At 51.5% G+C, this 27,964-nt stretch overlaps 1 protein-coding gene across 1 annotated transcript in view; it reads right to left on the bottom strand.

Annotated features, from left to right (window-relative positions):
- Window positions 1-882: 882 nt before the first annotated feature.
- Window positions 883-27,964, bottom strand: part of GALNT14 (polypeptide N-acetylgalactosaminyltransferase 14) — a 206,274-nt gene continuing 179,192 nt past the window's right edge. Inside the window, exons 10-15 of the mRNA XM_008514756.2 lie at window positions 19,758-19,884; window positions 17,436-17,528; window positions 13,279-13,362; window positions 12,665-12,809; window positions 2,657-2,776; window positions 883-1,440 (exon numbers count right to left, since the gene is read on the bottom strand). Of these exons, the coding sequence (XP_008512978.1) occupies window positions 1,282-1,440; window positions 2,657-2,776; window positions 12,665-12,809; window positions 13,279-13,362; window positions 17,436-17,528; window positions 19,758-19,884 (728 nt within the window). The 3' untranslated portion in view covers window positions 883-1,281. The remainder of the gene's footprint in view (window positions 1,441-2,656; window positions 2,777-12,664; window positions 12,810-13,278; window positions 13,363-17,435; window positions 17,529-19,757; window positions 19,885-27,964) is intronic.

The following is a 27,964-nucleotide window of genomic DNA, read 5'->3' as shown; positions in this document are numbered from 1 at the left end:
TGGCAAGGGTCTGAGGGTGACTTCTGATCAACAGCCTGTGAGGAACCAAATCCTGCCAACAACCACTGAGTGAGCTTGGAACCATTCCTCCCGGGTTGAACCGTGAGATGACTGCAGCCCGTGCCAACACCTTGACTGTCGCCTTTTAAGCTACCCTGAAGCAGGGGACCCAGTGAAGCTGTGCCTGGATTCTTGACCCATAGATCACAAATGTGTGTTGCTTTAAGCTGCTAAGTTTGGGAGTAATTTCTTACTCAGTAATAGATAACTAAGATTGTTACTAAACAGCAGATGGTGAACTAACCTTGGCAGAGAATAGACTGGCATGTTTTGGGAATTTAAACAATATGGACTGATTCTTCTCTTAAACCCTAGCTGATAAGAAAGGACAAACACAATACTCAGAGCACAGTGGGAATTTATTAGAGAAAATCCTGCGCTGACAGCCACAGACTATAAGGGCTCCCAGGGACATCAAGGGCAGTGATTCTAAGCAGCAAGGGGCGTCAGAATCAGCTGAGGAGCCTGGACCCAACCCTGGACCTACTGAAGCAGGGTCTCCACAGGTGGAACCTAGAGCCCTGAATAGATACCATTTGCCCCGATGAGATAGACTGTGCGTCCCGGGGTCAGGCCACTGATGTGCTCCTGCTCCCACACTTGATATAACAGGAAGCGAAGGGGCAGAGAAGTTATGTGCCTTTTTCAGGTCACACAGCCTGTTGGTGGCAGCTCAGGAGAAGAGCACAGGGCTGCCATCTCCTTGTCCTCTGCTTTGTCCACTCTGCCACAAGACCCCACCACCCCACATCCCCACTCAATGGAGAACCAGCCTAGCCCTGAGCTAACGAAAATAGAAATAAAGTAAGAGAGACACAGAGGAAACTTCTAAGGTTCCTTTATTGGTTTTGAAAACAACCTCCATTCTTCACCCCTCCATCTAGTCCTGGCCTAGAGAGAAGGAAGGCTTTTCTCTCTGGCCGCTTTGGTAAGAAAAAGAACAACATAAACACTTCCCATTAGAACTGTGTCTCTACATACCAAGCAGGGCTGGAACTTAATAGCATTGAGAACACGTGGGCTCTGTCTCTGAGCCCCACTTGGTTTGCCATCTTTTCCTCCATCCTCCCTGAGACAGCCGCTCCTGTGCTGGGGGGCTCTGCCTCCACCTCCCAGTCCAGGGCGTCTGCAGTAGTTGCGGGCTGCTCGCAGCCTGATTTCCAGTCTGCTTCAACAGGAGAAGCGCCACCCCCTGGCCCCCGCTGGTTCTGGCGTGGATCCTCAAGAGCTCACCATGTCCCAGTGCTGGCTCATAAGTGAGTTCTCACATGGGTTGACAACGACTTCCCTGCCATTCTCAGTGCCATCACCAAACATGTCCGTGTCTAGGCAGAGGTGGGACGCCACGTGCTCGATGCGGGAGCCAGCCATGGTCCATTGCTGAGAAGATGGAGAGGAGAGGGGATGAACCAGGATTCTCTGGCTAAGACCCCGGGTCCTATCAATAATATCAGGAGTTGCGGTGTAATCAGAAATGTTTATATCGTATGTCTAGGGTCACCCAGGGACTTGACTTCATGGTCTCATGGAGGAATAGAACTGCAACTAATTGCTTTGCTAGATATTATTGTTGTTTTTTTAAATAGGATAAAAAAAAGTAAAAGCAAAAATCAATATGTTTGCTATGAAAACTCATTAGAAGGCAATAACTTTCCAAGCAATAGGCCAGAAAACGTGAAGTAAGCGAGTCACAGGAGCAACCACAGAAATGATCTGCACTTGGTATTTGCACCGTCACAAAGAAGTGGGAGAGAGCTGGGGGATGGCGGGAGCAAGGAGGGCCATGAGGCAGGGGCAGAGGGGCTCCTGGGCAGCACCTGATGCCGTGAACCTCTGCTCCTTCAGCACACGAGGGGCCCCAGCAGAGAGGTGGGTCTCACGCTGCTGCTTCCCAGACTTCACCTCACATGACAAGGAGGAAGGGGATGGACACGTATTGGGGAACCACCGTTGACAAGGTACCATGGACCATCTCAGTTAATTGCTCTAAACAGCTACCTGTGTGGCGGGCATCATCAACCCCATTTTAGAGAGGAAGGAAAATGAAGCTCAGAGAGGTCCAGTAACCTGGGAGGGGTCACACAGTTAGTGGATCATAGAATGGGCATTTGAATCTTAGTCTAATGCCACTACTCAGTTGACAGGTAACTGAGTGCGCCAACACCTTGCTGCTGGAGAAACTGGGCACCTGGTGCATCCCGAGTGCTATGAACTTTGGTGGCCATCCTGCTAGAGCCCAAGGCCCCTGAAGGCAAAGGTCTGAGTCTTGCTCATCCTTGTGGCCCTGCAGGCTCTGTCCCAGTTCTCTCTTGTTCTGGGATCCCAGGTGGGCATCGACGCAAGACAGGACAGTACAAGATGCACATGCACACTAAGGTCTGACAAGGTCACTAGGCTTTTAGGGGGCAAGCTGACCACTGCTGCTGCGCCATGTGGGCAGCACTTCCTTCCCTCTCCCGACCACAAGGACCTCTTCCGAATTGACCCTTCCTCTTCTCTAGTTTCTCTCTCTCCCTGCACATGAGACTTAGACCTACACGGGCAGTCATGTTCTTGAAGGTGGCCATGCCCCAGGGCAGACCCAGTGAGCACTTACCTGTTTGTCATCTTCATTCTTGCAAAGGACAAGAACCACCGGGGCGCCAGGGAAAACGGTGATGACCGACAGGCACAGCTCCTCCTGTATGATCTGCTGGGTGTATGTGAAGGCCCATATCTGGAGGGAAAGAGGCCAGGAAGGGTCACATCGGGATCCTTGGAAGCCCCCACTGGTGGGACACTACTGTGCCTGCGTGGGATAATGAGGACAGCCGGTACAAAGCACCGGGGCTCCTAGCAGGACCTGACATCAACAAGGTCGCCCTAGAGAATGCTGCTCAAGAGCCAGAGACTCAGAGATCACACCCCCACTGAAACCTCTCTCCCCACACCCTGTGAAGGGGACTGGCCTGGGGAGTTCAGGCCGCCTCTGCGAGGCACTGAACAATTCAGGGCTTTGGGCAGGAGCCTAAACAACACAACAGCCACGCAGCGTGGTGTCCAATCTCTGTTTGGATTGGATTGGTGTCTGTACCCCACACCTGACATTTTAAGCAGCTACTTGGTAGGTCACCCCCAGCAGTCTCTAGAATGCCCCCTCTTCTTTGAAAAGGAGCCCAATTCAGCATCCTGAGAACACAAGAGTTAACGGCAGGAGGCAGACGGAGGGACAAAGGGAACGAGGAGGTGTTCTGAGGGAGGGAGAGGAAGAAGAGCGGAGAGGGAAGAAGAAAGTCATGAGAAATAAGTTATTCCCAGTGGGTGTGTGCACTCCAGCGCTTGGGTGTAACAGGTCATCTGGCCTCTGAGCTCCTGCGGAGAGAGCAGAAGTCAGATGGACAAGCAGAGTCCTGACGGTGAAAGAAAAGGGGCATCCTGAGAGGTTCATTATGGGAAAGGTTCCTCACACATTTCCTCAAAGGTGCCAGAGATCAGAGCAACCAACTGCTCCTGAAGAAGCCCAAACTACTTCGCAGTTCATAAATCAGGGGGGCGAAGGTGCTGGCCTAACAGTCGTCAAATGTGAACCTCCAAGAGGTTTCTCCCACCTTGGGAAATGGGGATAACCCCTGCCCTTTGCCTTCATCATGCGGCAAAGCAGATGATTCGTGAATTGGATGCCCCGAGCAGAGCTGCAGAGAGGACCCTGTTGAGGGCCGTATCTCTCCTCCCCTACTATATCCTTGCTGACCAGTTGACCCTCGGCCTCTGGACCAGGCCGCTCCTTGGCTACTTCTCCTTAGCTCAAGAAGGAAAAAGGGTGCCTTAGCTGGTCAGCCCCTGCTCTAGGACCATGTGTTCCGTAAGTCAACAGGGTCCATCTGCTCCTCATTTTGCTCCTTCCCTAGCTCATGGCAGCCACCTCTTGGCCCCAGGTCCTCACTTGACTTCGACTGTCCCCTGACATCTCCAATGTCTTTCTGTGACCTGGCTTGTTCCTCCTCCTCTCCCACAGGCTTGGGCCCTTCTGCTCTCCCCACCAGACCACCTAGATGCTGACAACTGCTTCTCCTGATCTGGGACCTTACCCTGTCCCTCACACCTGGATGGGGCCACCACCTAGTGGGAGCCACTGTCCCCTAGGGTTGTGTCGTGCCTGTGGATTCTTTTGTCCCTTTTCAAATTGCTGATGTTAGGGGAAGACCTAGACCAGAAAGTCCTCCCTGGGGAGTGGAGAGAAAAATAGAGACGAAAAAAGACTGGCTGTGCGATGAGAATTCTTGAAGCCTAGGGATGGGTACATGGGGGTTCTTTATACTCTTCCATCTATTTCTATCCCTATTTTAAAATTTTTCTAATAAAAAGTTATGAAACGTACTCCTTGGGACCTATCAAGGGGTTCTCTGGCCTTGTGCATGTGAGCATTCTCCACATGGATCTGCCTTCCTCCAGGAGAAGCTGGAAGGGGAGAGACCTTTGTGTGCACAGAGGCGATGCAATACCGTGATGGCCCTGCTACATAATGGTTAACGTTTATGGAGGATTATTACGTGCCAGGCACTGTTCTGGGAGCTTTATACAGAGTAATTTAATCTTCAAAAGACTCCTAATAGGTAGGTATTATTATTATCCCCATTTTACAGATGATGAAAGTAAGGCTCAAAGAGGTTATCCAAAGTCACGTAAGTGGCCCACTCTCTTCAATAGCTCTGCTAGTGCTGCTGCTGCCACCAGTCATGGCTGGCGCTGGCACCCTTCTATTCAAGTTTAATCACAGGGGCTGTCTGTCCCTGAGACGCCTCTTCCAGGTCGTCAATACTAAAACTATAGATCAGCTCCATCTGGACAGCAGAGAACTGGCAAGAGGTTCTTCTTCTTGGCCAGTTCCCAAGGACAACCCCTAGGAGGAGAGAAGCAGAGTCACCCCCCATGGTGGGGACTGGGGACAAGGCAGACCAGAGAGTAGGCCCCTTCCCTAACATGGGTGGGAACTGGGGCAAGAGAATGAATGGAGGCCCACACTCTGTGGACTCCACTCCAGACCAGGGGACACACACAGCACTGGCTTCCAGCCTGGGCCTGCCCCTCCTTCCTTCCCACTCCTCTCTCTCCCTGACTGTGAACTCCCAGCCTGCATATCCACATGTGGTCATTCCCTTCACGGTCCCCCTTGGGCCTAGGTATGTGCTAGGGACACAGTCCCACCTCAGGAGGAGGGACCCAGGGGTGAGATCCATGCAGGTCCTGAAATCAGGCTCCACCCATTCGGGTGGGGGCTCTTGGGTCCTAGACATCTGGAGTAGAAGGTGGGAGCGGATCCTGGGTGTGGGCCCCGAGGATTCCCTGCCCTCTGGCGGTGGGGAGAGAAGGGCCCAGGTTCAAGAGCAAGGCTGCCAGGGAGCTATTTGTCCAGGCCCATCGTACAACTGGCCTCAACTTTAGACATCTGCATCATCTGGAAATGAGGCTGAACATGTAGTCACTGATGTGGAAAGAAGACAAAGTTCATCCCTCTGTCTCGTTATCCGACCACACAGCTCGCAGTGAACCATGAATTAGCATGTTAAAAATAAACCCTGTAATTATCCTATGATCACCATAATACACTGGCTTTGTATTTTTTATGTTAAAAGCATTAACTGATTAAATATAAAAACTTAAAATATACCACCATTTCCGAAAGCCCATTTTGGCTTTTCTTCTTTTTTTTAATATTCTACGGGCTTCAAAGACTGGAAGTGCTGGGGGTGGGAGGGGAGAGGTAGTTCTTTTGACATCTGAGACACCCCCTCCACAAGGGCCTTTCGGGAAGGAATGCATGTGGTACACCCCAGGCTGGGGCTGGGGCTGAGGAAACCACCGCAAGACACCCAGGGGAGGATGTGCACACGCAGACGGGAATCGAAGCCCTTACGCTAAGCGGGCTTTCTGTTAGCTGGTGCTTTACTGGCATCAAAAGAATTCAGCCTCACAATTTCCCAGAGGAACACAGCTCTCTGGCCACATCTGCAAGAGAGGGGAGGAGGGAAGCAGAACACAGGAGTGAGTTGGGCAGGAAGCAAGGAGAGGTTTTCCGATTCCCATTCTGCGGCCTGTCAGACTTCCCAGAACGACCAGTGATGAATGGGTTTATTAAATGTATCCTGGAGTCAGAAATGGATTCAGGAAGGCAGCAGTGGTTGGTTAGGGTGACCTGGCCTCCATCGCTGAGCACTGGGCCACCTGCTGAGACTCCATCTGGGACACTGGCAAAGTCATAGCCCCTACTCCCAGTGTACACACACACAGCTATACCCATGAAAGGTAACCCAGAGGCCATTCTGGAGGTGGTGTGGGTGGCCTCGCCCCTCTGGGACAGGCTAGGAGGGGGCTGAGGAGGAGGGGGTCCACTCCTGGACCTCCAGCCCCTTTGTTCCTGCCCTGGAAGAGGTGAGCTGATGATGGGGAGGGGATGGTTCAGGCTGGACAGGCTTAAGGCATTTTGTGCTTAGAGGAAGTCACTGGAGGTAAGCACTGTGGGTGGGAGAAGGGAGTGGCCTGGCTTCAGGGGCAGGAGACTTCTCTCTAGTCAATGCCCATCTGGCTGCAGCTGTGAAAGCTTGGATGAATAGGGGCCACGGCACGCAGCCTGGGGCTTATTGTCTGGCACTGGATGGAGAAGCAGAGAGGAAAGATCTTCTTAAATGGAGATAAGTGAAGGAGCGAAGTTCTGAAAGAGGCAGGCAGGAGACGAAGTCGGGGTCCCGGCACAGGGGTTCACTTAGAATGGTCCAGAGCCACCTCTAGCAGGCAAGAAGCAATCAGCCCAGGGCAGTGGTTCTCAGTTGGGGTGATTTTGTCCCCCTCCACCTACCCAGGGGACATTTGGCAGTGTCTGGAGACATGTTTTTATTATTATGACTAGGTAGGTGGGGCCAGGGTTGCTGCTAAAATCCTTCAATGCACAGGACAGTCGCCACAGCAAGGGATTACCTGGTATTAAAGCCAATAGTGCTGAGGTTGAGAAACCCTCACCTAGTCTTAAGGACTTGGTCTCCAGGAGGCAGCAGGCCTGTGTCTGAACCCTGCTGTGGCATTACTCGTGTACGATCTCGGTAGCACTGGTCAGCTTCTCTAAGCCTCACTTACTCTGTCTGTGAAATGGGGGTGAGGAGGGGGTCACTGAGGTCAGTGGTACTCTGAGCAATGCCAGGAGCTGACCCGAGTTGACTGTGAATGTGGGACCTCCTTGGTGGGATGGGATCTGAGCCGAGAGCATTCAGGGCCACTGGCAGGCCTCGAACCTCTTAGACCACACTGGGCAATGCACTCATCCATTGAACACGCCCTTGAAGCCCTCTTCAGACAAGGTGTCTGGAATGAACGAGTGGCTGCAAGTGAAACCTTAGTTAGCTGATCTCTTGATGCAGCTGGATCCCTGAAGGATCACTCAGATGCACTGACTGGCCATGCCAGGGTCACCTCCATCAGCTGCGCAGACACAGACCTCAGCCACATCCTGGTGGAGGGCCTCTGACCAAAGGCGGCAGGGTGACCTGGCAGGCTCTGAGACACACTCCCCTCCTTCAACTGGGGCCTTCACTAGACTCACTTTTTGAGACTTTTCTTTCTTTCCAGTCCATCCTGTCCTTTCCTTCAAAGTTGTAGGAATATACTTACACATGAGATTAAATACCCACACCCAGCACATTTTTTGTAGAGTCCTGTTGACGGACTCCAGAGTGACTGCCGGGGCTGGAATCCTGGCTCACCTTCTCATTAACCCTGTGAACTTGGGTGACTTACTTAATTCTGTTCCTCAGTTCCCTCATATGTGAAATGAAGATAATATCAGTCCCTAGGAGGATAATGGTAAGGAACAAATGGGTTAATACATATGTGTGCCCAAAACGGTGCTGGCCACAGAGCGAGTGCTCAGTTACTGACTGCATGTTGACTATGATGATGGAGGAAGCCAATAGGAAGACAGATGGCCCTAGAGCTCTTCCTTTGGAAAACTGCCTTTGCTTTGCCTCCCAGGAGAGACGCTGGAGAGGCAGTTGTGATGGGCCATTCCCAAGGGTGTGTTGAGAAAGCTTGGGAAGGAGGGGTGGTATCAGGCATGGGAGGCGCTGTGCTGGCACCCTGTCCCACTGGTGGACCCACTTAGGGGTGCCAATGTGAGTCCAGGTTTGGGGGAAGAGCTTTTATCTTCATCTCACCCACCCAGGGTATCAGCTGCCTGCACGCATACTTCACAAGCCAGTGGCCTAAATTGCTAGGGACATAGGTAGAAGGACAGACTAAAAAGGTTTTAATTTACGTTTTTTCCCTTTCTTTAAATTGGGATAGCAACTAGATTGCTGCATCTGTCTTCCTTCTTTCTTTCACAGATATTTTTCTAGGGAATCCAACAAAGTTAAGAGGGAATTTGTTAACCTGGAGGCTGCTTGGGCTTCACACATTTACAAACTGATGATGTATTTCTCTCACATTCCACCCAAGGCATCAGTTTGCCGACATCTTCAATATATAGTCAGATTAAACATTTTGCTCCCAAGGTTGACAAGCCAGCCAAGAAAGGGATGTTAGGCAGAAGGATGAAGGATAGATGGGACAGGGAGTGGAGAGGGACATGAGCCAGCATCAGAGCCAGGGGACAGCTATAGTCTGATAGTCTCCTTTCAACAATGAGGACACCCATGTACCTGGGGACACACCAACTGGAGAGGACAAAGCCAAGTGGAAGCAGATCTCAGGGCTCCTGACCCCCATCCTCTGGTGCTCTTTCACCCCAGACATCTAGGACTCTGGAGCTCCCCACCCAAGTGGATGGAGCCTGATTTCAGGACCTGCATGGATCTCACCCTGGGTCCATCCTCCTGAGTGTAGACTGTGTCCCTAGCACACATCTAGGCCCAAGGGGGATTGTTTAGAGGGAGTGACCATGTGTGGATATGCAGGCTGGGAGTTCAGGGTGGGGGAGTGAGGAGTGGGAAGGAAGGAGGGGCAGGCCCAGGCTGGAAGCCAGTGCTGCGTGTGTCCCCTGGTCTGGAGTAGTGTCTGCAGAGTATAGGTCTCCATTTATTCTTTTGCCCCAGTTCCCACCCATGTTAGGGAAGGGGCCTACTCTCTGGTCTGCCCTGTCCCCAGTCCCCACCATGGGGGGTGACTCTGCTTCTCCCCTCCTAGGGGTTGTCTTTGGGAACTGGCCAAGAAGAAGAACCTCTTGCCAGCTCTCTGCTGTCTAGGTGCAGCTGATCTATAGTTTTAGTATTGATGACCTGGAAGAGGGGCCTCAGGGACAGACAGTCCCTGTGATTAAACTTGAATAGAAGGGCGCCAGCGCCAGCCATGACTGGCAGTAGCAGCAATAGCAGACTATTGTGTGGTGGCTAGATTGTCCAAATCCTGCCTCCATCACTCACTAGTATATGAGCTCGGATAATCTCTCTAGGCACTGGTGTCATCTGTGAAAGGAGGAGAACAGTAATACCTCCTTACCAGGGGGCTTGTGTCATTTCCTTGATGTGGCCTCTCAGAGACAGAGGAGGTGGAGCAGGAGAGAGGCTGAATGAGTCATGGGAAAGGGTGTGAGGGGCAGATGCGACTCTCTTTGCACAGACCAAGAGGCAGGACGAGGAGAGAGACATGGGAGGGGAGAAGTGGGGAGAAGAGGCAAAGCAGGGTTAAGAGGAGCGAGCCCTCCAACCCTGGGACGCATTAGCAGAGCGGTCAGGAGGCAGGAAGGCAGGACTGCGGGCTCATGCCAGAAGGATGAGAAAGGTAACACCAGTCAGTGCTACATGTGTGTATACTCCACACACAGATGTGTGCACACACACACGGGGATTATTCAAGCTGAGCGAGTTATGTGGATTTCTATCAGTCTAGGGTGGGTTTACCACCTTCAAAACACTTGGACATGCATCCCAGTCCCGCTGTTGGCTGCGCCCCCTCTAGAAGGGGGTTGTGTCTAACCCAGCCTAACCCCACCTTGCACCCCAGCCTGCAGCCTGCGGCCCGGGGCACCGTGGGCACTCGGTATTTTCTGCTCAGGCGGAACGATAATCTTTCTATCTCCAAGTGTTCTTCCATTAGCCTGAATTCACACTGCTGCTACACAAACCCAATTGTTCTCTCCAAAGCAGAGAGGAGCCACAGCTGGCACTACCATCTAGAAGAAACTCTGCTCACTTCAAGACTGTTACTATGATAACCTTTAGTTTCCCACAGATAATGGCTTTTTCCTCCTCTCTCTCACACTCCTGGAAGGTCACCTGGGATAGGCACTATTACCCTCTGGTCAAATAAATGCCTGGCAACCTCTCCCTAGGGCCAGGCTATTGGGGGACCAGAAAAGCCCCCGCTTTGTGGAGACAGACCAAGCGAGCTCCTGTCCCAGGGAAAAGGGAGGCGACAACATTCTGGCTCTTGGGACCCCCATGAATAGCACCCATACACAGAGTCAGAAGAGAGGGATGTGCGTCACCTACTCACATCTTACAAAATGCCATTTGAGCAAATTGTGTCACTTCCAGCCAGGCTGCCACACCTACAGCAAAATGGACACCTCTGCTTCCTCTGCCTTTTCTTGTCTGACTCAGGCAGCCCCCTCCCGTGTCCTGCTGGAGCAGAGAGTCGGCTCTTGAAAATGTCACAGCAAGGGCAGGCAGGTGGTGAGAAGCCTCAAACGCTGGGCCAACAGTGTGGATTTTTGTGGTAGACAATGGGGAGCCATTGAAGGCTATATTGAGATGAGGAACAATGTTTTGATGATTGCAGGTCAAATGGGGGATGAGGTGCAGGGACTGGAAGTTGTGGCCAGATTCTAACACAATGGTTCCCCACAGAGAGGTTTTGTGCCCTAGGGGCATTTGGCAAAGCCTGGAAACAGTTTGATTGTCCTGAGTGGTGTGTATGGGGGTGCTACTGGCATCTGGTGAGCAGAGGCCAGGGATGCTGCTAGACAGCCTATGAAGCGAGGACAGCCCCCACCACAAAGAATTATCCAGCCCAAAAAGTCAGGGGTGCTGAGGCTGAGGAATGCTGATCAGGCATGAAGAAGTGAATGCAGGGTCCCAAGAACGGCTATTCCGAGGGAAGAAGTGATGGGACTTGCAGAAGCGGGGGACACAGGAGAAAGAGGAGCCACAGCAGATGACAAGATTGGAACCATGGAGTCTGGGAGAAAGTGGCCACGTGGAGAGAAATAGTGGGGTGGGGAGAGGGCCGGGGTGTCTGCCATGTGCTGGTAGCTAACCGTTGGCTTGAATTACAGATGAGTTTGTTGTGGCTGTGGACTTGCTCCATCACCCAGCCTCAGCCCAACACCTGTGAATGCTATTTCCTGGGCCGCCCTCCCTCCCCTCCTTGATTTGGCCTATTTCCCTCATCTCTCAGGACGCAGCTCATTTTCAAGTCCTCTGGAAGGCTTCCCTGATTCTCATGCATATGTTGGATGACTCTCTTGGTGCTTCTATAGTGCCCTGGACAAAACTCTATCCAGGACTGAGATTCTATCAGAATGGCTGCTTACTTGCTTATTTCTGTGTTTGATCCCTCAAGGGGCCATGGAGGCCTGCAGCCTAGCTGTTCATCTCTGCACTTTCACCATTGGAGAAAATGTAGATGTTTGTTGAGTGAATTAATGAATGAATTCATGGATGGATGAAGATATAGAATTTGCGGCTCACCGAAACAGAGGAGGTTGCTAAAGCTGGACGCATGGATAAAATCTCCAAGAAACCAATTTTGGAGAAAAGAACAGCGACCTGAGAACCTTGGTGAATACTCATCATAAGGGTATGAGAGTGGAGGAGAAGAGCCAGCAAGAAAACAGAGATGGAAAGAGCAGGAGTGCAGGAGAATCAGGATCAAGCAGCATCATCAGAGCCAGGAAGAAAGGTACGAGATGGATGTGCTGTAATGCATCCAGCAGGCCAAGGGTTACAGAGATTGAGACAGGCTGTGAATGTGTCAGTGACCTTTACAAGAGCAGCTGCATCCTTAGAGGGGAGAACGCTGACCTGCAGAACACAGCGGTGTTATGCTGATGAATCAAGTAAGGCACAAGGAAACCTTTCTGAGAAAGGGCGACACAGTTCCTCCAGACCTGGGGAAGGCAGGAGAGAGCAGAGGTGGAGCCACAGGCCTGCTGAGGGCAGGACTGGGACAAATGAGGGCACCATCCAGAGCAGGGCTGGCGGACGACGGTGATGGTTTTACCAAATCTGACGTGACTACCTGGCAGTCATTGAAACCAGCAGGAGGCTCACAGAGCAGGCATTTCATCCTGCTTTTCTCCATTTGCATTTCATATTTGCTAGGAAGCTGTTCCCCCACCCTGCCTGACCCAGCCCACATTTACTGCCAGCAGGTTGGATACCAATGACGCCCTTCATTCAACTGCTAATTTAATGGCAATTTCCTATAGGCATGATGTTGCCTGCGAAGGTGTCTTTCAGAGAACTTCCATGCATCTGGCAACCCAGCAGAGTGAACCCAGTCCAGACTGAGGGTGCATCAAACTTCTCCAGCTCTGCAGCTGAGCTCTGGCTATAACTGGACACCTAATGTCATGTAGAAGCAGGTGATGGGGGCTGAGTCTACGCACACGTTCATATATCCCCAGCCAATTACTTACCTGGGACATTGTATCCTCGCCTTTGCTCTTGACACAGGGGCTTAACTTGACATTGGAGATCTTTTGGTTATCCTGCTTTTGAGACTCTAGGCACTTCTGCCTCTGTCGGATATTGCCCTTCTGGATGGACGAATCCTTGGGGATTCTAGAGGAAAGCCACAGGAGAGATGAGAATCTGCTGGTCTTTGGACTAGTAATACTAGCAGCTGGAGGGGTTGGGGCAGTGTTTTGAGAATGGCAGGGGTGTTTCACCCTGGGCTGTGTTATAAGAATTTGTGCTGCTGGGGGTGGGGTGCCACTAGGAACAAGGCCACCAGGAAAGACACAGGAGCCGCAAGAGTAGATGGAGCCTGGAACAGAGCTCTCAGGTCACCCCAGGGCTCAAACCCCAGAGGATGAGAAATACTGCTACTAGCTAACCATTCATCTCTGATGCTACTGATTAATATAATTCCTCTCTGGTTTCAGGGATAAGGGGAACCAACTGTTCTTCTCAGACCTGCATATCCTTAATAACTCTCATCTAGTTTGCTACAGGCTGTCTCCTCTCCAGACCAAGTCAGCCGAGGGCCCCTCCTTGCAGCCAGCAAAAGCTTGAATGGTAGAGTAGATACCTGAGTTCTGGGTAGACATTCTCCAGGTACCACTTGAAGCTCTGGCACAGCAGAGTGCTCCTTAGGTCCACTCTGCTGTCAATGCTAGGGATGACGGCGATGGGGGGAGATAAAAGATAAAACACAGATAAAGATTAAAAAAAACGAAGATAAAACACAGCTGTGTCAGAGACAAGTACCAGGCTGGGAACCAAAGAGCACAACCTGCTCCCATGTCTCTCTGGAGAGTGCTGGAGACATTAACCAAGAGAGATTTCTAGGGCTTCAGACAGAGCTATGGAAACACTTAGCAATATCTCACAACAGTGCCATAATGACACCAAGGACTTCGGCTTTTACTTGGAAATGGAATTTGGGTGTGTTTTTACTTTCCATTAAAAACCAAGCTACAAGAACATAAAGTGTGTTAATAATTCACTGTTGGGGCTTTGCCTACTTACTCACAAATCTCTCCTTGGATTTTGCAATTGAAATACCACCCCTGACTGCCCAAGCCTCAAAGAATCCTCTCCTTTGGCTGGTCCTGCCGCCTGGGCAGGTATCTGTTCATCAGATGTTTATTGAGTACCTACTATGTGCCAGGCATTGTGCCCAATGTGGGATATGATCGTGAGCTTTTGAGCAGTAGAGAAAGGTAATGAAACAAGAGACTCCAAGCCTACATAGACATGAGATGGACATGTGGGGGCTGTGGGAGAACCTCAGAGGTGCACCCTTGCTTGTTGGGTTTGTGGTGGTCAAGGTAGTGATGTCGGTGCTGGTATCTGGAAGGAAAAGTAGATGTTATCCAGACACACCAGAAAATGGGTGAGGTAGGGCCCCTGGGAAAGACAGGGGAATAGTGAAGAGAGATTAGTGCATGTGGAAAAGTGAGATGAGTCCTGTTGGCAGAGGCAGTGCTGCAGGAGGTTAGAATGTATGCATGTACGTATATGTGTGTGTGTGTATGTGTGTGTGTGTGTGTGTGTGTGTAGTTAGGAGGCAGTGGTGGAAACCCAGGTGCTCATCATGCTTTCAGGTAGGGAAATGAGTGTGCAAACAGAGAGAAATCACAGGTTTGAGTCCCTCTTCTTCTCTCCATCTGTACCACCAGCTCCTGCCTGAGTGCTATTTACACTTTGTCCTTCCTTGGCAACCATACAGAACTGGCCCCGCTCTGTCCAGCCTCACCTCCTTCCACCCTTGCCTAGTCCAAGTGCTCTCATGGCACTGGGATTTCTTATACAGCACCACCCACATTTCCTCCCCAGACTCTAAGTTCCATGGGGACAGCAATGATGTCACTGTTTTTAAACAATACTGAATGTTCAGTATTTAGCAAGGACCTGGGTGCTCAGCGCATGAATGAGGCAGTACCACTGGGACTTGGTGAGCGTTTGGATGTGCAAGGAGAGGAGGAAGGAGGAGTCAATGTTGACACCCAGATTTCTGACTTGGTAATAGGATGCAAGGAAGAGCGTCCACTGAGATGGGGAATATGGGATGAGGAGCAAAGTGGATGAGCTTAGTTAGGACTTGTTGAGTGAGAGGCGCCAGGGAGATATCCAGGCAGAGAGGTCCCGTTGATACTTGTATATAAGGGCCTGGAGCTCAGAGAAGAGGTCCAGGTTAGAGATAGAGATGCAGGTAACAGCAGTGTAGAAGTGGTGGTTGACGCCAGGGTGAATGGGTAGTAAGAAGAGGGATTATGACAGACTCTTGGGGAAGCCCAACATAAAAGGTGGGAAGAGGACACTGAGGCTGCAAACAGGACCGAGAAGGTGGAGCTTGAGCAGCAGGGCAAAAGCCAAGACCGTAGTTGTGGAAACATAGATATCAGAGATGCCCTGGAAGAGGGACAAGGAGGGAGAAGACATCCCAATGAAGTAACGGATGACGTAAAGGGGCCAAGGGAGTCACGCGTGAGCCAGGTGGGAGCGATTGCAGGAGACTGGGGGAAAGGCCGCACACACATCACATCACAGTCAGGGGAGGAGGGATGGGGAGGTGGAGCCGGAGACAGCGGATGCGGACAGCTGTTTCATGAAGCTTGGCTCTGATGGAGAAGACAGCGGTGTGGGTGATGAGCAACGTTGGACCGAAGGAGAGTTTTTGTAGTTTGTTTTCTTTCCTCCTCTTCCTTTTTTTATTTTTAAGATGTAAGACACTGAATCTGTTTAAAGGCAGATGGGAACCATGCAGTAGAGAGATTAGGGATCAGGAGGGAGTGTGGAGACATGTGGAGGGCAAAGTCCCGGAGAACACTGGTTCCCACAATGTCTGCACCTCAGAATCACCCAGGGGTGGGGGATGTCTGAAAAATTCTACTTCCCAGGCCTCACCCCAGACTAAATCAACTCTCTAGGGGTGAAGTAGGGGCATCGGTAGTTTGTGAAGCTCCCCGGGTGACTGCAATACGCAGGCTAGTCTGGGAACCATCACCCTAGAACCTTGCTCCTTGAATTCAGGTCCACAGAGCAGCGGCACAGCATCACCTGGGAGCTCATTAGAAATGCAGCCTTACTCAGCCAGCATCCATAGCTTAACAAGCTCCCTAGGGGATCTGTGTTCACATTAAAGTTTGAGAAGCCCTGAGCCTGGAGGAAGGGGGAGATGAAGCCAGACAGTGGGAACTCGATAAATGTTGATTTATGAATGAATGCAGGAATGAAAGGTGCATCCAGAGTACAGGTGGAGGGCTGGCCTGACACAGCAGGAAGCACACCTTGTTCTTGGAGATGAAAGAGACAGAGGAGGATGGTGCAGATATTGTATAGTGAAGTTTATAGGTGGGTCTGTCTTGGGAAGTTGAGGCCATCTATTTCATCCATAAAACAGAAGGTGTCATCTGCTGTGAGTGAAAGGAGGGGAGTGGCCTCAGAGGCTGGGGAGAGTTGAGAAGGTTTAAATGGCAAATGAGGGGGAGCACTGGCCAGGAAAATTGGCAGGACCAGTAGGCACACTGAGGGCCTCCTGGGACTGATGGCCATGCAGGGTTAGCAGCACCTGCTGATGTTTCCCAGAACAGCTCAGCAGCTGTGCACAGGGGAGGACAAAGGACAAAGTTGGGGTCATCCAGGGTAGAGGGAACTTTGCTTGGGGATGTTGATGGATGCACAACAGGGCAAAAGATCTGAGGACAACAACTTTTAAGCACTCTCTTCAAGCATAAGAGTGGAATCCAAGCTGGAGAGGAAAGTACGGAATAGAGGGGTGGATGGACATGGCCAGTGGACTGGGAGGTGATGAGGACTCAGAACAAATGCCTTACGAGGCTCTGGGTGAAAGAACTGGGGGGACAAATCACTTTGTCAGGGTCTGATTTAATCCTCCCAGCAGTGATGGGCTCGACCTGTGAAGTGCTGGCTGTAAAAAACACATCTGCTCAACAGCCTGACCAATGAATGACATTAGTATGACAAAGAACCATCGGTTCACCTCCAAAAAGATGAATGATAACATAAATGAAGTTGCCATCTTTCTCTCTTCAAATCAGCCCTGGGCTGGGGAATGCAGCATCATTTAGTTTTGGAATCAGACAGGTGTGGTTCAAGCCTCATCTCCCTCTTACAGTGACGTGATCTAGGGCAAGTAGCTTAACTTCTAGAGGCCTCAGTGGTCTCATCTGTAGAACAGGGGTAATTATACCCATTTCTCAGAGTTTGGGGAGGACTAATGAGATATCTTCTGTAATGGCATCTAGCACTTCATAAACACCCCTTCCCCTGTCCTCTTCCACCCCCGTGAGGCGGGAGCGCTGCTGTAGGGGACACTGTGTGATGCTGCTCTCCACAGGAAGGAGGAGAATTCAGGCTTGGCGGACTGAGAACTAGCAGGAGGGAACTCAGACCCGGAGGGACTAGGGCTGTTTAGTCCCACATCCTACCTTCCTGTAAAAAGCTAGAAATATTGGTCCATTGAACAAGGCACAGCCCCACCTAGTGAGTTGGTGGTCCAGATTGCCAGAGTCATTCTACCAGAGCTGCCTAAAGCTCTGCACCACCAGAACTGGGCCGGAGGAAGAAAGGGTGGGAAAGGAGAACAGCCCTAGTCTGGGCCCCGGAGGGGCTGAGAGGCTGGGGGGACTGGCTGACAGGCCTGTCAGGACACGCTCGCCTTGGGCCTATGAGCTGCAGCTCTTCTCAACTCTGCACAAATCAACCAGAAGGGACACTTACTTTCCAAACGGCCTCTCCAGGGCGAACGGCCGGGCAGCATAATAGTACTGCTTGTATTCATCCATCCACACTTCAACTGTCCGCTTGGTGTTCCTGTGGGGAGAGGGGGTGTCACGGAGGGGCTCTCTGAGAGGACCCATGATGCATCCAGTTAAAAAACACACACGTGAGCCAGTTGGCAGCACTACGGGGTGGGGCAACCAGGATCCAGTAACACTATTCTTCCCAGGGTGCTGAGCCCAGACAAGCCCTACGCCCTCTCCAAAGGGAACTTTACCCCAAGATACAGGATTTTAATAGTTATGACAAACTCTTCCCCAAAAGGTACAGACCAGAAAACTTACTCTAGAAACTAACAACTTCTGTAGCTCTTTTTAAAAAATTCTCAGTGAGAAAAGAGCCAGGAGAACCTGGCACATCCACGTGGTGCTAGAGACCAAGACGAAAGAGCGGGACCTGTGTTGGCCATCTCGCCTCTGACCACCCAGGCTGGTCCCCCAGGTGCTCCCCCTTACACAAGGGAAGTGTTAGGGTGCCAGCTCTCCAAGGGGAAAACCAATCACCGGGTCTTCCCGGCAGCTGTGCGAGCAGCTTGGTGCAGGTGTAAAGAATTAAGGAATCAAGCCATTTGTCCAACATTTTGCCAGCTCTCTTAAGTTTTTTAAATCAGGTATTTAAGTATCAGGTATTTGAGTCTGACCCCAAAGGTCACAGAAAGAGAGAGACAGACATGGAGGATGTCATTATTCAGCAGTCAGGGAGGCAGGGATATCAGGAAGAGCCCAGAGCAGAGACAGACGACGTGGGAAAACAGTCAGATGGCGGGAGCAGTGCGGGAGCAGCACCTGCCGAGGCGCACGTGAGCGAACTTGGGCTCTCACTGAAAAGGACGTGTTCCTCCACACTTCTGGTTCTGTTTGGAGCAGAGAGAATTGATAGAGGAGCATGGTGAGCCCTTCCAAGCTGGTGACATGAAATGACAGTCATGCACACAGCCTAGTTCTTGGTGCACTGAAGGCAGTTAACAGCATCCTGCTGGCTCCTTCCACTGGCCTGACCATCAGCAAACTGGAAGCTGCCTAGTAGATGGCTGTGCCACCTTTCTCTAACCACTGAATGACCCACTGGTGGCATGCAGGGAACCCACTGGCCAGGGCCCAGTCTCAAAGACAATGAATGTTCTGGATCCCAAGGCTCTGCCCTCTCATCCCAGCCTGGCTCCACTGCACATCACAGCCCCACGGCTGCCCTACCCCAGATGCCCCCAGCTCACCTTTCCCCAAGAGCAAAGCAGCCTGACCTTCGTTCCCACTGCTCCCGCCTGCTGGGCTTCTTCGTGCCCGACCCTTGCCACCACTGTGCTGTGACAGGTGTTGTTAACTCTCCTGCTCAGTCCCACACCTCCTCCCAGACCGCCGTGTCAGGACACGACCCACACCTGCTCATACGTGTGAAAACCGAGGACCAAAGAACTCAGAAGAGGAAAGCGACACCTCAAACGAAGGAAAACACCAAAAGAGGTGCATAGCTCCTCCCTCCCCAAAATAGACCTAATGATAGAAAAACAGGCAAAAGGGGAATAAATGGGTGAGTGAAGCTGTCAGAGGACAAGAGGATTAGCAAAAAGGAGAGAAGAAGCCAGAGGAAAAGATGAAAGAGAGAAAAAGGGATACACATGAATTATTTTTCAAGGAGAGGAGACAGGTTGAAAGAGAAGAAATCAAGCAAACGAGAGGGTGTACGAAGGAAGCAGGCAGGAGGAAGCAAGTGGGCACTGCTGGGTCGCTGAGTCCCTGGCACCTTCATCCTGTTCCCCAGGCAGGAGATGAGATGTTGCAGGGCCTGCCCAGCCTGGGCCCTGTCTATGTACCAGTGAGGCCCTGTGGCAGGCATGTGAGTTGTATCCACCTGTACCTCCCCATTCCCGGATCTTCCAAGGACCTTTCCGCTGGTGACTCAGCCTGAAGGCAGGAGCAACAGATCTTCTACAACTCAGAGGCAAAAACAGCCTCCTCTCCTTAACCCCAAACAACCCAAAACACCCCGAGCCCTGAGCCCTGGAGGATGGTGCTGCCCAGTGATTTGAAGCCCCGGAGGCCACATGTGGGGCCCCAGGGGAGTCAGTGGGGGAGATCAGCCTGGGAGCCGCCTGCCTAATGCCAGATTGGCATTAGGCAGAGCCCCAGGGAGCACGATGTGCATGTCCTGTCCATTCAGAAGGCTCAGGCAACCTACCGGAGAACCTAGGACAGCCACAACCCATCACCAGGAAGGCCCTCAGTTTTCTGCTGCCCCCACGGAGCCCCTGGAACGTGCACTTACTTTATATATGTGTTGGCGTTTCCATCTGGGAAGACATATGGGTGCTTCTTCCGGAAGACATGGCCCACTCGGCTGCAGGGGACAATCTCGAGGCTGCCCCCACACATCCACACTCTGAAGGAGATTTCTGCAAGACAGCAAGGCTCCCTTCATCACTTTGCACCCCTGGAAGGGAGGGGACACACGACAGCAGCTTCAAGGCACTAGGCCCGAGGAAGTGGCAAGGGCGTGCTACACCCAGCCTAGGGTGCTCCAGTCACAGCGTGTGCTCTGCTGGCTGGGCAACCTCAGTTTCCCCATCTGCCAATGGGGATGATAATAACTCACACTTGGGAATGTGGTAATGAGTTAATATGGAAACAGTGGCTGGCATGGAGGAGCACCTATCTAAATCAGCCCCTGTTCCATCCCCTCATGGAGGGACATATTCAGGGGCCAACATGGTGGGGGGCTCTGCTGCGATGCTTTAACCTGGAAAAAGGAACCTTGGGACAATGAGAGAGCTGCTTTTGGACACGTGGAAGATGGATTAGACTCGCTGGTATGACCCCAGTGGGTTAGAACCAGGACTGAGGAGAGAGAATTTCTATTCGAGAACATGGGAGAATTTTCAGACAGTCAAGAGCGAGATAGAAGTGGCTGAAATGGAGGTAGTGAGTTTCGCACTCTGACATGCTAGCAAAGGACATGGCCAGGATGCAACGAGGAGGATCAAGCTCCCAGGAGATACTTAGACAAGAAGTCCAGGAGAGCGCCTACCAAAACCCAGACTGCAATTCTACCAAAGGGCGCCTGAATCGTAGCCCAGGAGGAAGTTGGAGCATTAACCAAGAGCTGAGAGCAGCCACAGACAATGCTAGAAGCCTCAAAGATGTTGCTGGGGGTGCTCCCCTGGGCGGGGATTTTGCACACATACCCATTTCTTCCTGGTTGGCTGCTGCTGCAGGGACCTCAGAGAAGTGGGTGGGGTGCAGCAAGCAGAGGCCCCTGGGGCTGCTTACTGGCAGGCTTGAGGCAGTGGTGCTGGCCCAGAGGAAGCAGTGGAATACCAACAGGTTGGGGGGCATAGCTTATCATGGCCACTGTGTAGAATTGCCAGCACAGAGTGATAACAAAAAGCAGAATGACCGTAGGTAGTTTTATTATTGCTTTTAACCTCTCTAGACAGTGTACCCCCTTACTGCACCCAGGGCAGGCTGCCCTCCTGCACCCCACTGGGTCTGCCGCTGGTGGGAAAAGCCAGCTTCCTATCTGGGAATTCGTGCCCAAATTCTGCCCGGCCCATGCTTCTGTAGTCAAACTCAAGTATGAGGAAGACAGGCTGGGTCAGGAAAAATCCATGTCCGTGGGTAACTGCCCCTGGGAGGGACCACGTGGAAGTAGACCGGGTGTCCACACATGAGCAGGGAATGAGGCTATATTCCAGTACCTTCCCACCACATATGTGCCCTGCACCCTCCATCACCTTGGGCCCCATCTCGCTAGGTTTCTTCACCACCGGTCCTCTCTCTCATCCACTGCCCCTCCCACTTCCTGCTCTGCATCTCCCTTCATCCCAACTCTCAAAGAAGGTGCTTGGACCACAAATTCTTCATCCTGATCCTCACCTGCTTTCTCACTCACCTGTCCTTATCCACCCTTTACCTGTATCTTCCTGCCTCCTGCCATGTGTCCTTGGAAAGGCCAGTGAGTTGCAGGAAAGGCTTCCTTGACACCAACTCCACTGTTGCCACCTTCTCCACATCTCCCCTCTGCCTGCCCAGGTGCTGTCACGAATGGGCCACTGCTCATTCCCAGGAAACTCAGATTTCCCTGAGTGGGGACAATGTGTGCTCTAGGATGAAGAAAGTTCTTCTCAAGATTGCTACTGAATGATGACAAGAACAAGGGATGGGGGAGGAACGGGAAGAACTTGGCTTTGGGGTCAGCAGCCCCGAGCCTGCAGTAATCTACTAGCTGTGTCCCTGAGGAAACCTGCTGGAACTCCCTGAGGGTGGGTTTCCCCAGACGTCAAACGAAGATCATAAAAGCACTCCACAGGATTACTGTCGGCATCAAATGACATAGAATTCTGAGAATAACTGTGCAAACTCCAAGTGCAGTTAAAAGATCTGCAGCAGTTAGGACATTCCTCTGAAGCCAGTCACTAAGACACGAACACCAATGGCATCGCCCACTTCCAACTTCCCAGACGATTTACAGCCTTCTTTGGCTACAGGAGGCACTTGAAATTCGTGGATTCAACGCTCCAGATTTTGATTCTCTGTAAAGGTTCATGATACCTGGCAATCTGGCGTGTGACTGGGGCACTGATGAAATCGTGTGTGCCAGCCTGGTGTCTGTAGGAGTGAGCTTAGCCAACTGCCAGCACCCACCTCTCCAGCTTGCAGTGAGTGCACCAAGGGGCTGAAGAGGTGGTCCATGGAGTTATGTAGTACTTTTGCGCATTTAGGCTCAGGATGTCTTCCTTAACAGGTCTAAGGTCTACTGTGCCTCAATCAACTCCTCTCTGGGATCTCAAAACACAGTCTGCTCTAGTTCCCAAAAAGGAAAAACCTCTCATGTCTCAAAACCAGAGACGGAGGCCTTGCTTACTGATATAACCTACAAATTTTGTGCCAGCTTTCTTCCAAAAATATGCATACGTTTCAGCTATGGTCTCTTCCTTTCATGTATTCAAATGAGACATATGTCTCTCTTTATTTGCAAAGCGAATCCCTCCAACCTAGGCCTCAATCCCATCCCCCTACACTCCTGCAAACTGCTTCTTTCCTGTGCTCTCTTTGCCCAGCATTTTGCTTCTCTCTGAATCTACTGACCCCCCTCCCCTCTGCCCAGTCATGCACAGACCCCCCAACTTGGAAAGTAGTCACCTGAGCCTGCTCCTTCTCCACCTTCCTTCCAGTCTCCTGGCATTCTTCACCCCAAGGCTCTGTCTCTGAGTGTCTTCCTGACACTGCTTCTTCATCTGACCCCAACGTTCACTTGATGCCGAGGACTCACCTCCATGCCGCCAGCCCCAGCTCTGCTCCAGGCTCCAGCACCAACTTCCAATGGCTTCTTCATACTCAGTCGAGGAGCGCTGGGCACCATCAGAGGCATCAGTGCATCCTGCCCGCCTGTCAGCACCTCCCACAGCCGGCAGCAGCCTGCCTCCTCCCTCCACCTCGAAAACCACCCTTCCTCCTCCTCATTTTCCTGTGCCTGGTGCTTTAGCCTAAAACTTCAGAGTATCTCAGTTCTGCAAACATGAGCCATGGGACAAAAATGACCTCTTCATTAACTCCTGGGCAAGGCTTTGTTCGGTCCTCTCTCAGGTGAGAGCTGAGTTGTGCCAACAACCTGCTTGTGGTTGTGGATGTTCTTACTACACGATGCAGAAGTGGTTTTGATAGGACAACTGCCGGCGGGTAGCTTGCCATCGAAGCACCTCTCCCCAACTCCTAAACTCATGCTCTTGCCCTGATTCCACCCTCCCTCAGGAGTGAACACTCACCATCAGCCAGGACAGCTGTGGATACAGAGATACTGACTTCAGGGCACTCAGACCAACAAGAGACAAATCTATCGCCAGCTGTCACGTTTCTTCCTCATCCACTCATTCATCCAATCCTGACACAGGTCCATCTTAGTTCTCCTTCAGGCCAGCTGAGGCTCACAGCAGCCTGCCTTCTGAGATGTGGCAGGAGTTTCTCTCCTCTAGAGTTCAGACTGTCGTAACTGAGATGTTCAGAGACACGCGGGCTGACATACATTGCTGTGCTGCTGCCAGAGTCGAGGCAACCTGGGAAGTCTGTAGATCAGTGTAACGATTTACAGGTACTATAGTGTGGACTATTTAAAACAGACAGACAGGACACAGAGTTGCCCTTCCCTCATCTACACCACTGACTTCAGCAGAACTATGTGTCCAGGACTATAAGCCTGGCCCAGTGACTGGCAGATACCTGCTGAAGCCTTTGGAAAGTTTTGTAATCCTGAGGCCTGAGGCAGCGGGGGCTCGTACAGCAGAATTGCTGTAGACTGAGGTGTGAGGCAGCGAGCTTCCAGGTACAGCCCAGACCCTCCGCTCTCCAGGTCTGCAGCTCCTGCAAAGTCATCACTTTCTTAAGTGAAGGAGGATGGAGCAAAAAGATGATGTAGGGAGTTCGTAGGGGTGGTTCTTGCTGACTCAGCGCCCTCATAATCTCCCTGCTATGAATGTCATGCAGACTCAAATCCATTTTGAATTCTAGGCAGGGAGATGTGTAATTATTCCACCCTCATTGGGGGCACTGTTATCTTATTTTCTTTAAACTTCAGATTCACATTTGAGAGCAAATTGCCCTCTCCACCCTCCATTCTCACCTCTTCTGTCTCCTCATAGGCCACCACCCTTCATCAGAACCAATGTCTACCTGCAAAACCCATGACTGGTGGACAGGAATTCAGGGAAAATGAGAGAGCTTTCTCCCCAGGAACCAAATCACAGCAATTCATATGCCACTGCTTGGCCAGACTGGTCAAGATTCTAATTTCAGTTTATAGGCTGGTTTCTAAACAAAGGCAAAGGGAGCAGTAAAATGGGCTCCACGGGCTCCACTAAATGCAATGAGCCCTGTTTTAAATGAAGCCTCATATATTGTATAGACATATATTGCACACATAGCAGCATTATCCATTCCACCTTTGGGCAAGCTGAAACCTACTGAGGACAAAGGGAGTAGAGTGGACAGTGGTGGGCAGAGACATTCACCTGGCTGTTGTTATTTGTAAGTCTACACATAAATGTGGCGACAGGAAGCTTTCTTTTCAATAATGTTTAAGTTCTTAGTGCCTCCTGGGCCAGAAAGCTCTATTATTATTTTTTAATGAATGCATGAACTTGAGTAGAGATAATCTTATTGGCCCACAAGACAGCCTTGAGTCTGTAAGCAGAACTGTGTTTCACACACATCTAGGACAATCAGGCTGCATCCAGGCCCCCAACTTCTGACCGAGTAGTCACCACAGGCCCACCGTGGTCACCAAGGGACACACAACTGCAGATGCCAAGGTGTCACCCTTTATCCTTCCATCATCCCCATGGAAAAGGAACAACCAGTGTCCTCTCTGCTGGGACTCGATGAGACCTGGGGATGTTCGGGAGCAGCAGGAAGGGAGGGCCTCGAGGGACCTCACCTGGGCATGGAGATTAAGCAAAGTAGCCCAGACAAGGGACAGAGCAGTGGCCTGCTTCGCTTTGCTCTCCATCTGGGAGAAAAGATGACTTTTCATCAGACTTGGATGCTCTTCTCAGATGAGGCCATTGCCCTCATCTTGAGCCAAGGAGCATAGAAAGGGTGAGGCCGAAAGAGAAACTTGGAGGGATCAACTATTCCAGCATGTTGGATGTAGTCCTATTCTGACATGGCTCGTATGCAGCCTGAGGGGAAGCAGAGGCTCTGCACGTGGTCTAATCAATCTTCACAGCAGCCCCGTGATGTCGGGAGTGTAACCATTGCTATTGCTGCCATTACAAATTACCACACTGACCGAGTGTGGGGGTTGTTGGGCCCCCTGCTAAGGGTCTCACGAGGCCAAAATCAAGGTGTCAGCAGCATCATGTTCCTTTTGGGGGCTCTGAAGAAGAATCCACTTCCGAGCTCATTCAGGTTGTTTGCAGAACTCAGTTCCTCACGGTTGTGGGCCTGAGGGTCCCTTTCCTCACTGGCTGTAGGCCAAGAGCCTCTCTCAGCTACTTGCATGCTGCCCACTCCATCTTCAAACCAGCAGCGGCCAGTCCAGTTCCTCTCCTGCTGTGAATCTCTCCCACTTCTGCTCCATCTCTTCTGCCTCTGGCTGGAGAGAGTTCTCTGCTTTTAAGGGCTCATGTAATTATACTGGGCCTGCCTGGATACTCTCCCACCTTCAGGTCACTGATTTAGTAGCCTTAGTCCCATCTGCAAAGTACCTCTTGCCACATAAGGTAACATCCTGACAGGTTCTCGGTAACAAGCTGCTCTCCTTGACCCAACTGTAGTCAGGCTCCTGGAAGCCCTCTTCTCAACCAGGCCTCTACCTTGGCCCCTGTCCTTGTGAGGCCTGCATTGCCCAGTTTTAGCAAGAATCTTGTTAAGCCAGTTTGGAGAGAGTCCCTCATCCTTGATATCTGATGACGCTGGCAAGAATCCTTAGGTCAGTTTAGCAAGATTCCTCCACCCTTGATGTTCCCTCTCAGTGATCTTCCATCCACCAGCCCCCAACCCTGCTCCTTGGCTGAAAATCCCCACTTGCTCTTGTATTCAGAGTTGAGCCCCATCTGCCTCCACTATTGTGAGTCCTCACACTTATGATAGTCCTGAAAAGTCTTCCTTACCATTTTACCAAGTGTCAGAATAATTTTTTCTTTAACACCCGGATTAGGGGGTGGATATCTTTGGCGGGGGAAGGATTCTCCCTACCACAGGGATCATTGTCTCTACTTTAAAGACTTAGAAACAGGCTCAGTGAGGTGAAGTAATTTTCCCAAGGACACACAGCTAGTGACGACTACAGGATTCAAATTTAGGCCTGATTCCCCAGCCCATGTTCACACACACGCGCACACCAAGCCTGACACAGCCTGATGTCCCTGACCACATTCTGGGGTTGGGGGACAGTGGCTCCTCTCTGGGCCCCACTTCATCTCTCTTCTCAGCACTAGCTTTTGTATCTGCTCTGCTTTGGAAATCCCCTGTTATAAATCCAGGAATCCCATACTCACTCTTCATATATGTGCCAAAGCCTCCTTTTTGGAAATGTGCAGTCCCCATCCCACCACCACCACACACACACACACACACACACACACATACACACTGCTTACAGGGGCAACAGCTTCCTTCTATCTCTAACGACCAAAAGCTAAAAGTGAGATGCACTTCAAGTGAGTAGATGTGTTAGATATATTACACGTATCCTGTGTTATGCAAATTGGAGTTTAAGCATCCAATTTTAATGCAAAACAACTTCTGAAAAAAAAAGGCTAAAAGCCACATTTCCCTAAAGCCTGTTCCTATGCTGTACTGCAGATGTAATTATCAAAACTATTCAGCTCATCTCAGAAACACTTTGCTGGAACGATGGCCCCAGGGTCAGGCTGGGTGAGTGCCTGTGCGTGGGGCGGGCTTTCAGGCTGCCGCTGAAGCTGCTGCCAAGGCAGGAAAGCGGGATGGGCAGGGCCAGCGGGCCACTGAGGATGGTCATGGTCATGGTGGCCCTGGCCAGAGCCTTTTCCAACATCTCACAGATTTTTGTGCTGTGAAATAAAGCCAGTGCAACACAGGCAAACACGTCTAGAACACACAGAGATCCCATTTCATGGAAAGGAAAGGTACCTCTACCTGCCATTGTCCCTTTTCTCCGTTTAACGCAATAAGATCTAATTTAAGGGGAGCCTCATAGATTGGAGATATATTGCCCTTCCCACCCTGACTCCCCTTCCCAGGCAGTTTCTGGCTTTTGAACACACAGTTAGGAGCAGTTTCCACTGTTCCAGGCCTTGAGGTCAAGAAGTCGGATGAAGGTTCTTGCCCTGCTCCAGGTTTAGTAGGTGGAGGGCAGCAGGCGTGGAAGAATAAACACAAATACATAAGAGGGCTCTGTGTCAAGGTGGAGAGGAGAGCCAGGTGCTGAGGGGCACAGAGCAAGGGGGTGGGTGGGCAGAAGACAGTCAGGGAAGGTGTCCCAGGCCCCATAGAGGTGGCCCCAGAGCTGTGGTGGAATCAGTGCTTGGTGGAGAATGGAGGCCAGGTCATTGTGGAGGGTCCGCAAGTCCGGGCAGTGCAGGAGGTTCTGTCACTGCCTCTGCACTGAAGGCTGGAGAGGCGGACAAGGCCAAGGAGCGACCCAGCTGAGGAGCGTGGGCCTCGTCCTTAGGACAAGAAGCAGCCACTGGTAGGAGAGTGGGAGAGATCTGCATTTCAGAGAGGGTGCTGTGGCAGGAGTGTGGGATGAGGGCTTTGACAGGAGCAGAATAGAGGTGGAGGACCTTTCAGGAGAGTCCTGGGGTGGAAAGAGGCAGATGGATGGGAACCATGCTGAGGGAGTGGCTCTCCAGGACTTGGTGAGTTGGGGTGTTGGGGCGGCGGGGGGGGGCCCCTCCTGCTACCCCTGGAGAAGGAATTCCTTCACTCTGACATGCAGCTGCCTTCACCCCTCAGCACCACCGCTCCTCCACAGCTGAAGCATCCCTCTCCAGCCCTATC

This window comes from Equus przewalskii, chromosome 14 (assembly GCF_037783145.1).
Source record: "Equus przewalskii isolate Varuska chromosome 14, EquPr2, whole genome shotgun sequence".
NCBI lineage: Eukaryota > Metazoa > Chordata > Mammalia > Perissodactyla > Equidae > Equus > Equus przewalskii.
The sequence above is the reverse complement of the archived record's forward strand: the minus strand, read 5'-3'. Positions and strand labels throughout refer to the sequence as shown.